This window comes from Phalangium opilio, unplaced genomic scaffold (genome assembly GCF_054372755.1).
Source record: "Phalangium opilio isolate 3A_F unplaced genomic scaffold, DU_Popi_V2 ptg000209l_1, whole genome shotgun sequence".
NCBI classification, from domain to species: Eukaryota; Metazoa; Arthropoda; class Arachnida; order Opiliones; family Phalangiidae; genus Phalangium; species Phalangium opilio.
Window position 1 is genome coordinate 8,767,602 of NW_028324217.1, and position 11,731 is coordinate 8,779,332.

An 11,731-nucleotide genomic window follows, 5' to 3' on the forward strand; every position below is an offset into this window, starting at 1 on the left:
AACCTGTATTTTCGCAAATATTGAGTTTTTCAAAAGATTGCAATAAAGAGCCATATTTAACATTGAAATATTTCAAAGATAGAAATAAATAGAAATCATTTTAATTTAAATCATTGAAATCTAGTCTAAATAGACTAACTTCAAGCAGAATAGTCATTTTCCACAAAACTCAAATGAAAAATATTACTTAATATTCAGGCTACGAAACCACTATCTGCCCACCTGCTAGGTATAAGGGTTTCAAATTAGAAGATTAATAACCTAGATAAACTATTGTACGCGCATTGTTTTAACGGTAAGTGTAAACTTCGTATTTGTTCACAACAACTGGAGATACTGGACTGAAACATTATCAGTAAAATTAAAATATTCAGAAATTCACTAAAGTTCCTTTGAAAGCACTTAAATATTTTCGAAAGAGTAGATTACAAAGAGATGTGTTTATCCATGCAAATAATCTCTTAGAACTAGCCTATTCGGGTTTCGGAAGTAGATGAAGTCGAAGATATAAAAAGCCACTCGTATAAAACCAAGAGTAAATCAAGCTATGGAGTATGAAACATGAAGTCTGTTACAGAGACTATCATGAGTCATGACATAAGAAGGAGTTAATAGATATCGCTTGGGAGTGACAGTCTTGCCATATGATAGAAAGCTACACTTTAGCGCGTTTTGATTTTTGAAGCGTTGTGTGGGGTCTGTGTTTTCCCGCTTGAATATGTCGACAGATGTCGCTATGGACGTAGCGCAAGCTTTGGCGTGAACCTTGAAAGCATAGGCTTCAAAACGTGGTTATGTGTAGTTAGTTTAAACTCACACAAACAGGTCATTTTACTGATGTGATAATCAAAAATCTGATGGGCTGAGACATTAAATGAGTAAGGAAGGAGCACATGAAAGTGATTAATGTGTCAGACAAACTGAAGAGAAATTTAGGGGCAAATGCGAAGGGGACTTGGCTCAACGCCTTGTACGTTTCTAAACGATTTAGCTATGATGGTCATCCCTTTGAGCTTCTGTCTATACATGTCTGTCTTGACCGGGTTTGGCATCGAACTATTGTCGAGTTTACTCTCGACCAATGTTTAAACAGCAACGGCACTGGCTGTCTCCAATTTTTGACTGTATTTAGCTTTATGGGCAAATAACATGGGATGCCACAAGTCCATATTTGATTTAAGAGATTATCTTCGCTATTGGTCAAGGGTAAGGAGGGCGAGTGTACCGATGGGAAATGTGAACCGCTAACTCTGAATTTTCACTAAATGACGGATAACTTGAGCCTAACTTAAACCGAAACTTAACTTGAGCCTAACTTAAATCGAAACTTAGCTTGAGCCTAACTTAAACCGAAACTTAACTTGAGCCTAATTTAAACCGAAACTTAACTTGAGCCTAACTTAAACCGAAACTTAACTTGAGCCTAACCTAAACCGAAACTTGACTGAAGCCTAACCTAAACCGAAACTTGATTGAAGCCTATCCTAATCCGAAACTTGACTGAAGCCTAACTTAAACCGAAACTTAACTTGGGCCTAACTTAAATCGAAACTTAACTTGAGCCTAACTTAAACCGAAACTTAACTTGAGCCTAATTTAAACCGAAACTTAACTTGAGCCTAATTTAAACCGAAACTTAACTTGAGCCTAACTTAAACCGAAACTTGACTGAAGCCTAACCTAAACCGAAGCTTGACTGAAGCCTAACCTAAACCGAAACTTGATTGAAGCCTATCCTAAACCGAAACTTGATTGAAGCCTATCCTAAACCGAAACTTGACTGAAGCCTAACCTAAACCGAAACTTGACTGAAGCCTAACCTAAACCGAAACTTGACTGAAGCCTAACCTAAACCGAAACTTGATTGAAGCCTAACCTAAACCGAAACTTGATTAAAGCCTAGCCTAAAACGAAACTTGATTGAAGCCTAGCCTAAACCGAAACTTGACTGAAGCCTAACCTAAACCGAAACTTGATTGAAGCCTAACCTAAACCGAAACTTGATTGAAGCCTAGCCTAAAACGAAAGTTGATTGAAGCCTAGCCTAAAACGAAACTTGATTGAAGCCTAACCTAAACCGAAACTTGATTGAAGCCTAACCTAAATAGAAAATTGTCTGAAGCCTAATCTAAATAGAAACTTCACTTATGCCTAATCTAAATAGAAACTTCACTTAAGCCTAATCTAAATAGAAACTTGACTGAAACCTAACCTAAACAGAAATTTGACGTAAACATAACCTAAAACTATTACACCATACAATGGGGGTCAATTTGCCTCATTATCCGCGGTTGAGGGTTTGGGCGAATATTACTTTCAATTCTTTTTTGATTTACTCTTGATTGTTTTACAGCCAGCTGGCATGCGTTTCTCAATCATGCGCTACCTGTTTAGATGCTTTCAGGTACCAAATGGTACCTTACTGCTAGTCATACTGCACAATAAATTTCCCTTTTAGTCTACCTTCCCACAATAGAATCACTTACTTAGTCGTAGGGCCACGGAAAAGGCTGGTGGATGATTTTCGCAATAGGAGGATAGTGAGGATTTCAGTTGTTTGTGAACCAATATACTTTGTTTATAACGCACCTAACAAGAAGTGATCCGTTCGTCAGTATTTCCTCCTTACGATGTCAATACCCCTGGGCCCTTTGCAAGGTTTCGAAAAAATTTCTAAGTAAATCACATTTTGCCCGATTTTAAGCATATGCATAACTTTTATAAGATATGTTCCATAAGTATGACAATACATATTCTTTGTAATGCTAGAGATTTACTGAGAGCAAGTTCGAGAACGACAAGCGAGAATTGACTACATTCGGTTAGTTTTGCAGTCCATCTTCTTATTTAGTCTATACTAAGCCTTTGGCAGCTCTTCACCAGGCGTCGGTCGCTTTACGATAATCTATGACGTTTCATCTACGTCACTTCATGACAAGCTCTCACTAACCAGTGACAAACTTATGAAACATATCTTATGAACTTATGATATTTGACACATCTTTAATTGTGATTTTGGACAATATCTGTATTTGACCGAAATGTTTGGTGAAAATATGATTTCATAGCCTAAGGTAACAAGACTTGACTCCTAGATACAGTGAGAATATTAGTAGATCAATAATAGACTTAATGAACTATACCACGTGACATACACGCTTTTCAGGAATATATTATATCAATTTTGGGAAACACTGCCAAGTGAAATATTAATCTTTTAGTCTACATAAGAATAACTTCGGGGTTTAATATACTTTTCAATGGAAGATTTTTTTGGTTTCATATGAGTATAATGTAAAATGGCCAAGGCTTAAGTATCATAATCCTGAAATACATCTTTTATGTGTACCAACTATGGTACGTGGATTCACAATAACAGAGTCCTTCTGTCGATTTTATTGAAAATAAACTCACCTCGTATGGTTGAAGGTAAAAAGGCTTAACAGTCCCTCGATGCTGCGGTACCATAGCAACGGTCGCAGTGGCTTAATTTTATTTGCCATTGTCCTTTTCGATTGATGGTCTAGTGGGTCCATCGTTGAAATAGTTGTGTTCTTCTTAAGCCTTGGTCCACTCGGAACTTTCTGTATTAAATATTTCTGTATCTATCAACGATTTCAGGCGATGTTGATTGGTGACTCAGGAGTTGGAAAAACATGTCTCTTGATACGATTCAAAGATGGCGCGTTTTTGGGCGGAGCTTTCATCTCTACAGTAGGAATTGATTTCCGGGTAATTTTAACGTCATTTGCGGCGGCGCAAAAATTTTTCTGAATTTTAATTTTATCATCTGAAATTATTTGTATAAAATGGTTTTTATAATAATAAAACTATATACTTACAAACAGTAACCTAAAATATAAGCCTACAAATACAGTGGGCAGACAATTATAAATGCGTATTTGGTTTCTATGGCAACGTAGCCATTTTGTTAACAAGCTATTTTTAGAGAAATAAAGACTTCAGCTGACGTCAGTTAGGATGCAGTTTCTTTATACATAGTTATCATATTTATAAATAGTTTTTACTGTTGGAGTTGAGAAAATTTAACCCTTTGCTCTCAGCTTCCATTTCAATGCAGTGTTGTCAGGCCCTGTGTCAAGTATTGTTTCAAACTGAACTGCCTTTTCCCCTGAGATTCATAGCTCACAAACAGGCCGGTGTATCTCAGGGATTTTTTAATCCCAGTACTTCAGTTTTTTAATTGAAAATAAATAAATAAATAAAAATGCATAAGGGAGCCTTATAGTTAAAAAATGTGGCCTAACATTGTTCTATCATTTTAACTTGGAAAATTGATGGCATAAATCGTCCAATTTTTCAATGAATCCTTAAATGCTGCAACAAGTATTTTTTGTTGTGACCATAAGGTGCATTCAGAAGCAAAGAAAACCATTAAAATTTTGACAAATACCCAATCCTACCGTCTTTTGAAAATAAGAGTTCAACTAGAAGGCTTAATTTTACAAAAATTTCCATGACCAATGAGAAAACTTTGAAATACTTATCAAAAGGCTACGATTGGTCGAAAAGAGGTTAAAAATATTTACCTCATAATGCTAAACTTTCAAAAATATATATTTTCCAAAGGATGAGTTATTTCAATAAAGTTTTATTCAATTTCGTAATTTCTTTTTCCCATCTAAAAATACTTATTGCGCGTTTAAGAATCCATTTATTAAAAATTTTTTGAATTTAATATAAATTGTTATTTTTTCTCTTTACAGAATAAAGTTGTTAATGTCGACGACTTTAAAGTTAAATTACAGGTAAACTTAATATTGAATATGTTAAATTTAAATTAAATGTTGATTTAAAACTAATTTTTTTTCTTAGATATGGGACACTGCGGGGCAAGAAAGGTTTCGTAGCGTGACGCATGCGTATTACAGAGATGCACATGGTAATATACGTGAAATAAAAACCTTTTCCTTTAATTAAATATCTTTTATTTTCAGCGTTGCTACTCTTGTACGATGTCACAAATAAATCTAGTTTCGACAACACCAGGGTAATATAAGCATTTAAACACTAAAGCCTACATCTAAGAATAGACCATTTCGATGTAACTAAAACTCTAACTTCCACCGCTTGCTTTTGACGCCTGTGCTGTAATCATGACGGCAAAGACGACGATGTATCAACCCCATTATGTTCCAATAGACCATTCCATTAGTTACTTTGTACGTCGAAATGGTCTTTAGCTGCTCAGCAGTCTAGATATTTCTCTTAACTCGTTAGTGATATGCTCCTATAAAATGACTTGTATCATAAGTGATGTTCCATAAGTATGGCCAGGCACTTCTTATACTTCGCAATGCTAGAGACTTACAGCTCGAGCTAGTTCGAGAACGACAAGCGAGAATCGACTACACTCGGTTTTGATCCAGTCCATCTTCCTATTTAGTCTGTACCAGGGATAGATTTAATTTTTGAAGTAGGAATGGAGAACGGCTAGTATTTTCTTCAGTCCGACTCATGGCCCAGTACAGAGAGCCTCCCTCCAATACGTAACGAAAAGTTTAAATTATCTTATTGGCTCACTTAAACTACTTTTTGATGACGTTGCTGACGGGGGCGGCGGAAAATACGTAATTGATTTTTACCTCTGTCGCTATGACCCGCCTCTTATTTCATTCACCTCCGTCCCGTGGAAGGGGGTCCGGGACTTTGCCGCGCGCCCACATTTTTCTGTTCTTCATTCCTACTTCTCAAATGAAATCTATCCCTGTCTGTACACACAGCTGGTCTTTGACAGCGTCTCACCAGGCGTCTTTTTACGAGAATCTATGACCCACGTGACAAGCTCCAGTTTGTAACAAGTGTCAAACTTATGGAACATATCTTATGAGCTTACGCTTGCGTTCATACAAAAACACCTCTGAAAACTCAAAAGTTTGAAATTATAATTTGCGGGTTAAGATTTCTGAATATTTTTCATTCAACGATATAGGCATGGCTTGGTGAAATTAACGAGTACGCGCAAGATGACGTGGTGATCATGCTTATTGGGAACAAGGCGGATTCCTCAGCCGAACGACAAGTCAAGTTTGAAGACGGCGAAAGGCTATCAAGGGTCAGGAATTTTTATTACTCAACGGGCTATTAAAAAGGGGGCAATTTTTATTAGCCCATAAATTAAAGTTATTCATTTGAGGAGGCGATGTTGTTAATGAATTGGTTATGCTCGGATAACCAGGTGGTATTCCACAGACCAAATGGCGCAATTCCGTGATTTCTAAAGATGAAGCTTTTTTTTAGCTACATCGTATCGTGTATGACTATGATGGGCTGTTAGTTTGTCAGGGCCTGTGGATGTAATAGTAGTAGTATTTCGTTCACTATTTATTTATAATTAAAGGGATATTTAATGAAGTAGAAAGACAAGATATTTTTAATTGATTAAAGGTGTTAAAATATGGATAAAAACATTACTATAACTCACCAAATCTTTCTCGTTAATTTATAATTAATTTTGGAAGTTCTGATGTAAGCTCGCTAAGCCTAACTTCATTTTGCAACAACTTTTGTAGATGGATATATCTTATAGTTCAATGAGGAACTAATGTAGTAAGGTTAAACATAGAATAAAGAGATATTGCTGTAAGGTTTAGCGTTGAATGAAGATATATTCCAGTAATGTTTAGCATTGAATGATGAGATATTGCAGTAAGGTTTAGCGTTGAATGAAGAGATATTGCAGTAAGGTTTAGCATTGAATGAAGAGATATTGCAGTAAGGCTTAGCATTGAATGAAGAGATATTGCAGTAAGGTTTAGCATTGAATGAAGAGATATTGCAGTAAGGTTTAGCATTGACTGAAGAGATATTGCAGTAAGGTATTGAATGAAGATATATCATAAAAGGTTTCAGCGTCGAATGAAGAGATATTGCACTAACTTTAAGCGTTGAATGAACAGCTATTGTAAAAATGATGAGCGAGATCATTTGAACGATGTGGCTTTATTATGGGCTAGACCATCATGTTCCCTTAAGGTTTTTGCTTGATATGAAATTTTTATGACCAATGAATACGTAACACAAGATTAGGATGTTTGTGTTGAAGGTTCCTCCAAGTACTCCCATAGGTTTATGACAATAAGTACGATATAATATAATGATTGCAGCCATAAGTTATATGATATCAATAAGTATGACATTTAACATTTCCTAATAATGCTAAATTTCAAAATGAAGGATTGTTCCATTGGACAACTTTATACACTATTACCGACATGTGTTACTTCTATGACCGTTTTGACAAATTACAAGCATCAATTAGCGTTATACTTGTTTTTAGGTTTATAGCCAATACCAAAATAGTAAATGCTCTATTTGATCTACACAGTCAAAATTACCTGCAAAGGTTCTGGAGCAGAGCACTAAATTGGGAAAATAAACTGTTATCACAAAACCGTTGCTAATCGAATAAATACTAACTCGACAAAACTCTTCTCTAGGAATATGGTGTTGCATTCATGGAAACCAGTGCCAAAACAGGCCTGAATGTCGAACTAGCTTTCATGGCTGTTGCAAGGTAATACTTCAAATATTAACCAACACAAAGGGCCGGATTAAGCAGTTTTGCACCCTGGGGCCGAGATAATTTGCACCCTGGGGCCGAGATTAGTTGCACCCTGGGGCCGAGATTAGTTGCACCCTGGGGCCGAGATAAGTTGCAACCTGGGGCCGAGATAATTTGCAACCTGGGGCCGAGATAATTTGCAACCTGGGGCCGAGATAATTTGCAACCTGGGGCCGAGATAATTTGCAACCTGGGGCCGAGATAATTTGCAACCAGGGGCCGAGATAATTTGCAACCTGGGGCCGAGATAATTTGCACCCTGGGGCCGAGATAATTTGCACCCTGGGGCCGAGATAATTTGCAACCTGGGGCCGAGATAATTTGCACCCTGGGGCCGAGATAATTTGCACCCTGGGGCCGAGATAATTTGCACCCTGGGGCCGAGATAATTTGCACCCTGGGGCCGAGATAATTTGCACCCTGGGGCCGAGATAATTTGCACCCTGGGGCCGAGATAATTTGCACCCTGGGGCCGAGATAATTTGCACCCTGGGGCCGAGTTAATTTGCACCCTGGGGCCGAGATAATTTGCACCCTGGGGCCGAGATAATTTGCACCCTGGGGCCGAGATAATTTGCACCCCCCTAAGGAACAGCAAATGTTGCTAAGGGGGAATAGTTTAACTCAGTGAGCCCCCAAAAAGCCTTGGACCCGGGGACCAGTGCACCCTCGCCCCCCTTTTAATCTGGCCCTGCTAACACCTACATACCATTCCCATCGTAAAATTAATTTATACATTCAACACAGGGAGCTAAAGTACAGGAAAACTCGCAACCCAGATGACCCAAAATTCAACGTAACGGAGTATGTCAGGCAAGAAAGCCAAAGAAGTAACAGTTCTTGCTGCTCTAACGGATGACTGTACTGTATATAGTCTGGCTTATTTTTTAAATTTATAAGGGAGAATCAAATACAACTCTTTCATTCCCCCTTTAGTGAAGTCTTTCTTTTACTAATATTTTCACAAAAATAGGCAAACTAAAAAAAAATTCGATAATTTGTTTTAGTAGTTAAAAACAAAAATTAATATTAATCATCAATTAACTTAAAATAGTTATTGGTTCTAAAAATGCCTAGAAAAGACAATATTGTACATTCCTTATCAGAAAGAAAAAGTATATATATATATATATATGTGGCAGTTTTTCAATACATATGAAATCTCCCCCAAACCAAAAATAATTTAGGTTTTTAACAGAATTTTTTATAACTAGAGATATAATACCCAGCTAAAACTATTTGTATAACTAAAATAATTCTTTTTTACTGACCAAAAAAAACTAAAAGAACTAAAAAAAAAAAACAAATATGGTGCCTATAAAAATATTATTTCGCAAAACCAAACAAAAAAGTTTCAATTTTGAATTTTTTAAATTAAATGTTTTACAGCGCGGAAGATATTTTTGGCTTCAGATTACGAGGTTAAAGGGAGACTTAAATGATTAAGGTGTTTTAATTATTATTTCTTTTTTATTTGCATTAATAAAAATAATGTCAAAATTCTTGGAGTAAAACGTAAACTAAATTTTCAGTCTTTAATAAGGTTTTTTTAGTTAACGGTGACTGTATTTGAAACATGGAACCATGCATGGTTTGAAAGATTCATAGCCAATATTTATTTTGCTTATTTGAATATTGGGCTAGAAGGAGGATAGCTGAACCTAACCTAAACCGAAACTTAGCCTGTCTTACAACGTAACTTAAATGAAGCTAAACCTAAGCCTAGCCTAAAACGAATCTTAAAGGCCGACTTCCAGCGAAAAAGGTTCTAGCGAACTGAAAACCGAGCATTGAGACTAACAATGAAGCGACCGTGCCGATTTTCGAAGCCCCGGTGGGTCAAAAGTTGGAAGGGTTCTCGCTAACTGAAAGCCGTGCAGTGTGGTTCTAGCGAACCTAAGCTAACCAAACCTAACCGAAACTTACCCGAACCTTACCTTAACGATCACACCATAATGCAATAGGAATATTGGCAACGTTCAGTAACTAAAAACCGTTCTTTCTCAATTGAGTTTATTTTGGGAACGCATTTTTGGTGCTTTGTTCAACTTTTTCCGTCTCGTTCAAAATCGCGAAGAACTAAGGCATAACCAATTTCGTTATAATTTATGTAATTTCCGAAAGTGTTGAGCTAAAACTATTTTGAAATCAAATTAGGAGATTCTTAGTAACAATAATTCTTGAAAAGTTTTGTCAATTTTTAAAATATTTCTTGAATCATCCTTCAAACACATCAGTCGCTATTAAAAAATTACGTCACGAAACTGATGCGCATCCGCGAAAAATAATCGGTCTTCGATGCTACGTTACTGAACGTAGGCTAGGTTGTCCTCTAAATATTGCCTTTTCAAATATTCGTTGATCATTGGTTATAGTCTTTTTCATAAACTCAGTCATTGTTTGCCAAAATCTTATTAAAAAATTGAGATATGAGCACTTGTGAGAAGGAGGCTCGGAGAGACCAAATTCTCCGTCAGTTTCCCCCCCCCCTTTTGAAACCGGTATTCGCACATACGCAATCGACGTAACAGAGAGGGAAAAAATCAGAGACGTTTGTTTACGGCCAGTATTCCTAACGGATCACGTGAGCCGAGCAGCCAGACGTGACGTGATTCACGTCACGTCTGGCTGCAAGGCTGTGCGCCTTGGTTGTTGCGCGTGAGAGAGATAACGGGCTGTGCCGTGATAGTTACTTTCCCCTTTTCTATCTTTCACTCTCCTTCTCATTCGTGCTCACTGTTACTTTTAACAATATTTTAAAAATTAAAATTCAGACCATTTCGTCTCCCTTTAAAACTTATAAGACTCAAGACTACGCTGAGTAACGCTCTATAACATTGTAAAAGCTTAGGTAAACAAGGTATCTTGAGTCTTATGAGTTGTGTAATTTAAAAAACAGGGTTACTTTTTTGGCCTTAACTTTATGAGCGATAACAGAAGTTCATTAAATTAGCCTAGGCTAATTTAATGGACTTCCGGCGATGGTTATTTAATTTGGAGCACAATAACCCTATCAACCTCAATGTTTTTTAAGTGATATTAATATATATTGAAGTGTTTGACCTTTGACCCATTTACATTGAAATGATGGTGATATTATAATATTGTTGACAATTGTTAAAAATAAGAAAAAATAATTCAGATTTAAGTCTGCTGTTTGTACATCTACCGTAATTTTAGAAACTGCTTCAGTTGTATTATATATATTATCAAATGAAATTATTATATAAAGGCAGTGTTTGTTGGATGTAAAAAATGTTTTATTTTTACGAAGCAACGCGTGTGGATTTTAGTCCAAGCCTACAACAAACTCATTAATCGGAGGAAATTCATTCCTTTACCTAAGCCTTGGCTTCAAATTGAAACCGTTACCTTTCAGACAGTGGTCGCCCATTTCCGCACAGTTTTATTTTTGACACCTTAAAAACCTACAGCACCTTTCCGCACAATTTTTTCAAAACTCATTTCCGCACAGTTTGCAAATAAAACATTTTTATTTGCTTGTTGATTTCATTTTAAAACCCTGAAACTTATGCTGCTGACCCATTGGACTGAATGCCGTTGGAACGAATATAGCCAAAATGTGAGGTTTTATGATCATAAAAATTTTGAAGCTATTTAACGATAGATTTATTTTTAATGCAGTTTTTACAAACGGAATTAAAAAAAAGCATCTTTTACTTTTATTTTTTTAACAAAAACACGCTTGTTTTAATGCTTACGTCTATCAATACACTTTTCTACTGATAGTGATATTGCAACAAGTTTAATAGCAAGCCTTTATTGTAGCTAAAGCTAACCTAACTTTACCCTAACCGAACCAAACCTAACCCTAAATCTTTGCTGAAATGGGTTATGATAAAAAAGGTGAACTAAAATTTCGATGTAAAAAACTGTGCGCAAATGGGCCATAAAAATTGTGCGGAATTGGGCTATGATTCTCCAAAAATTGAGCGGAAATGGGCATTCTCATTTCGGCCGTATAACAATTCATAACTAGCATATTATTTTTTGATAATAATCTAATAATCTAAGCTTTTGTCTATGAAGGGATTTCCACACTAAGCCTGTGGCTTATTTACAGGTGGGTTATAGTTTCTTTAAACAGGGCCGCTTACAAGTTAAAGTTAAAACAAGTTGAAAAAA

General features: G+C 36.3%; 1 protein-coding gene across 3 annotated transcripts in view; it reads left to right on the forward strand.

Moving 5' to 3' along the window:
- Positions 1-9,088, forward strand: part of LOC149618905 (ras-related protein Rab-37-like) — a 50,337-nt gene extending 41,249 nt beyond the window's left edge. For 2 of the 3 annotated variants that reach the window (XM_089854913.1, XM_089854914.1), the window contains 6 exons: positions 4,728-4,769; positions 4,837-4,903; positions 4,959-5,011; positions 5,954-6,076; positions 7,461-7,537; positions 8,333-9,088. In XM_089854913.1, coding sequence (XP_089711039.1) covers positions 4,728-4,769; positions 4,837-4,903; positions 4,959-5,011; positions 5,954-6,076; positions 7,461-7,537; positions 8,333-8,444 — 474 coding nt within the window. In that variant the 3' untranslated portion in view covers positions 8,445-9,088. Of the gene's footprint in view, positions 1-3,621; positions 3,733-4,727; positions 4,770-4,836; positions 4,904-4,958; positions 5,012-5,953; positions 6,077-7,460; positions 7,538-8,332 lie in introns of all 3 variants that reach the window. The other variant, XM_089854912.1, reaches the window with a different exon arrangement.
- The last annotated feature ends 2,643 nt before the right edge of the window (positions 9,089-11,731 follow it).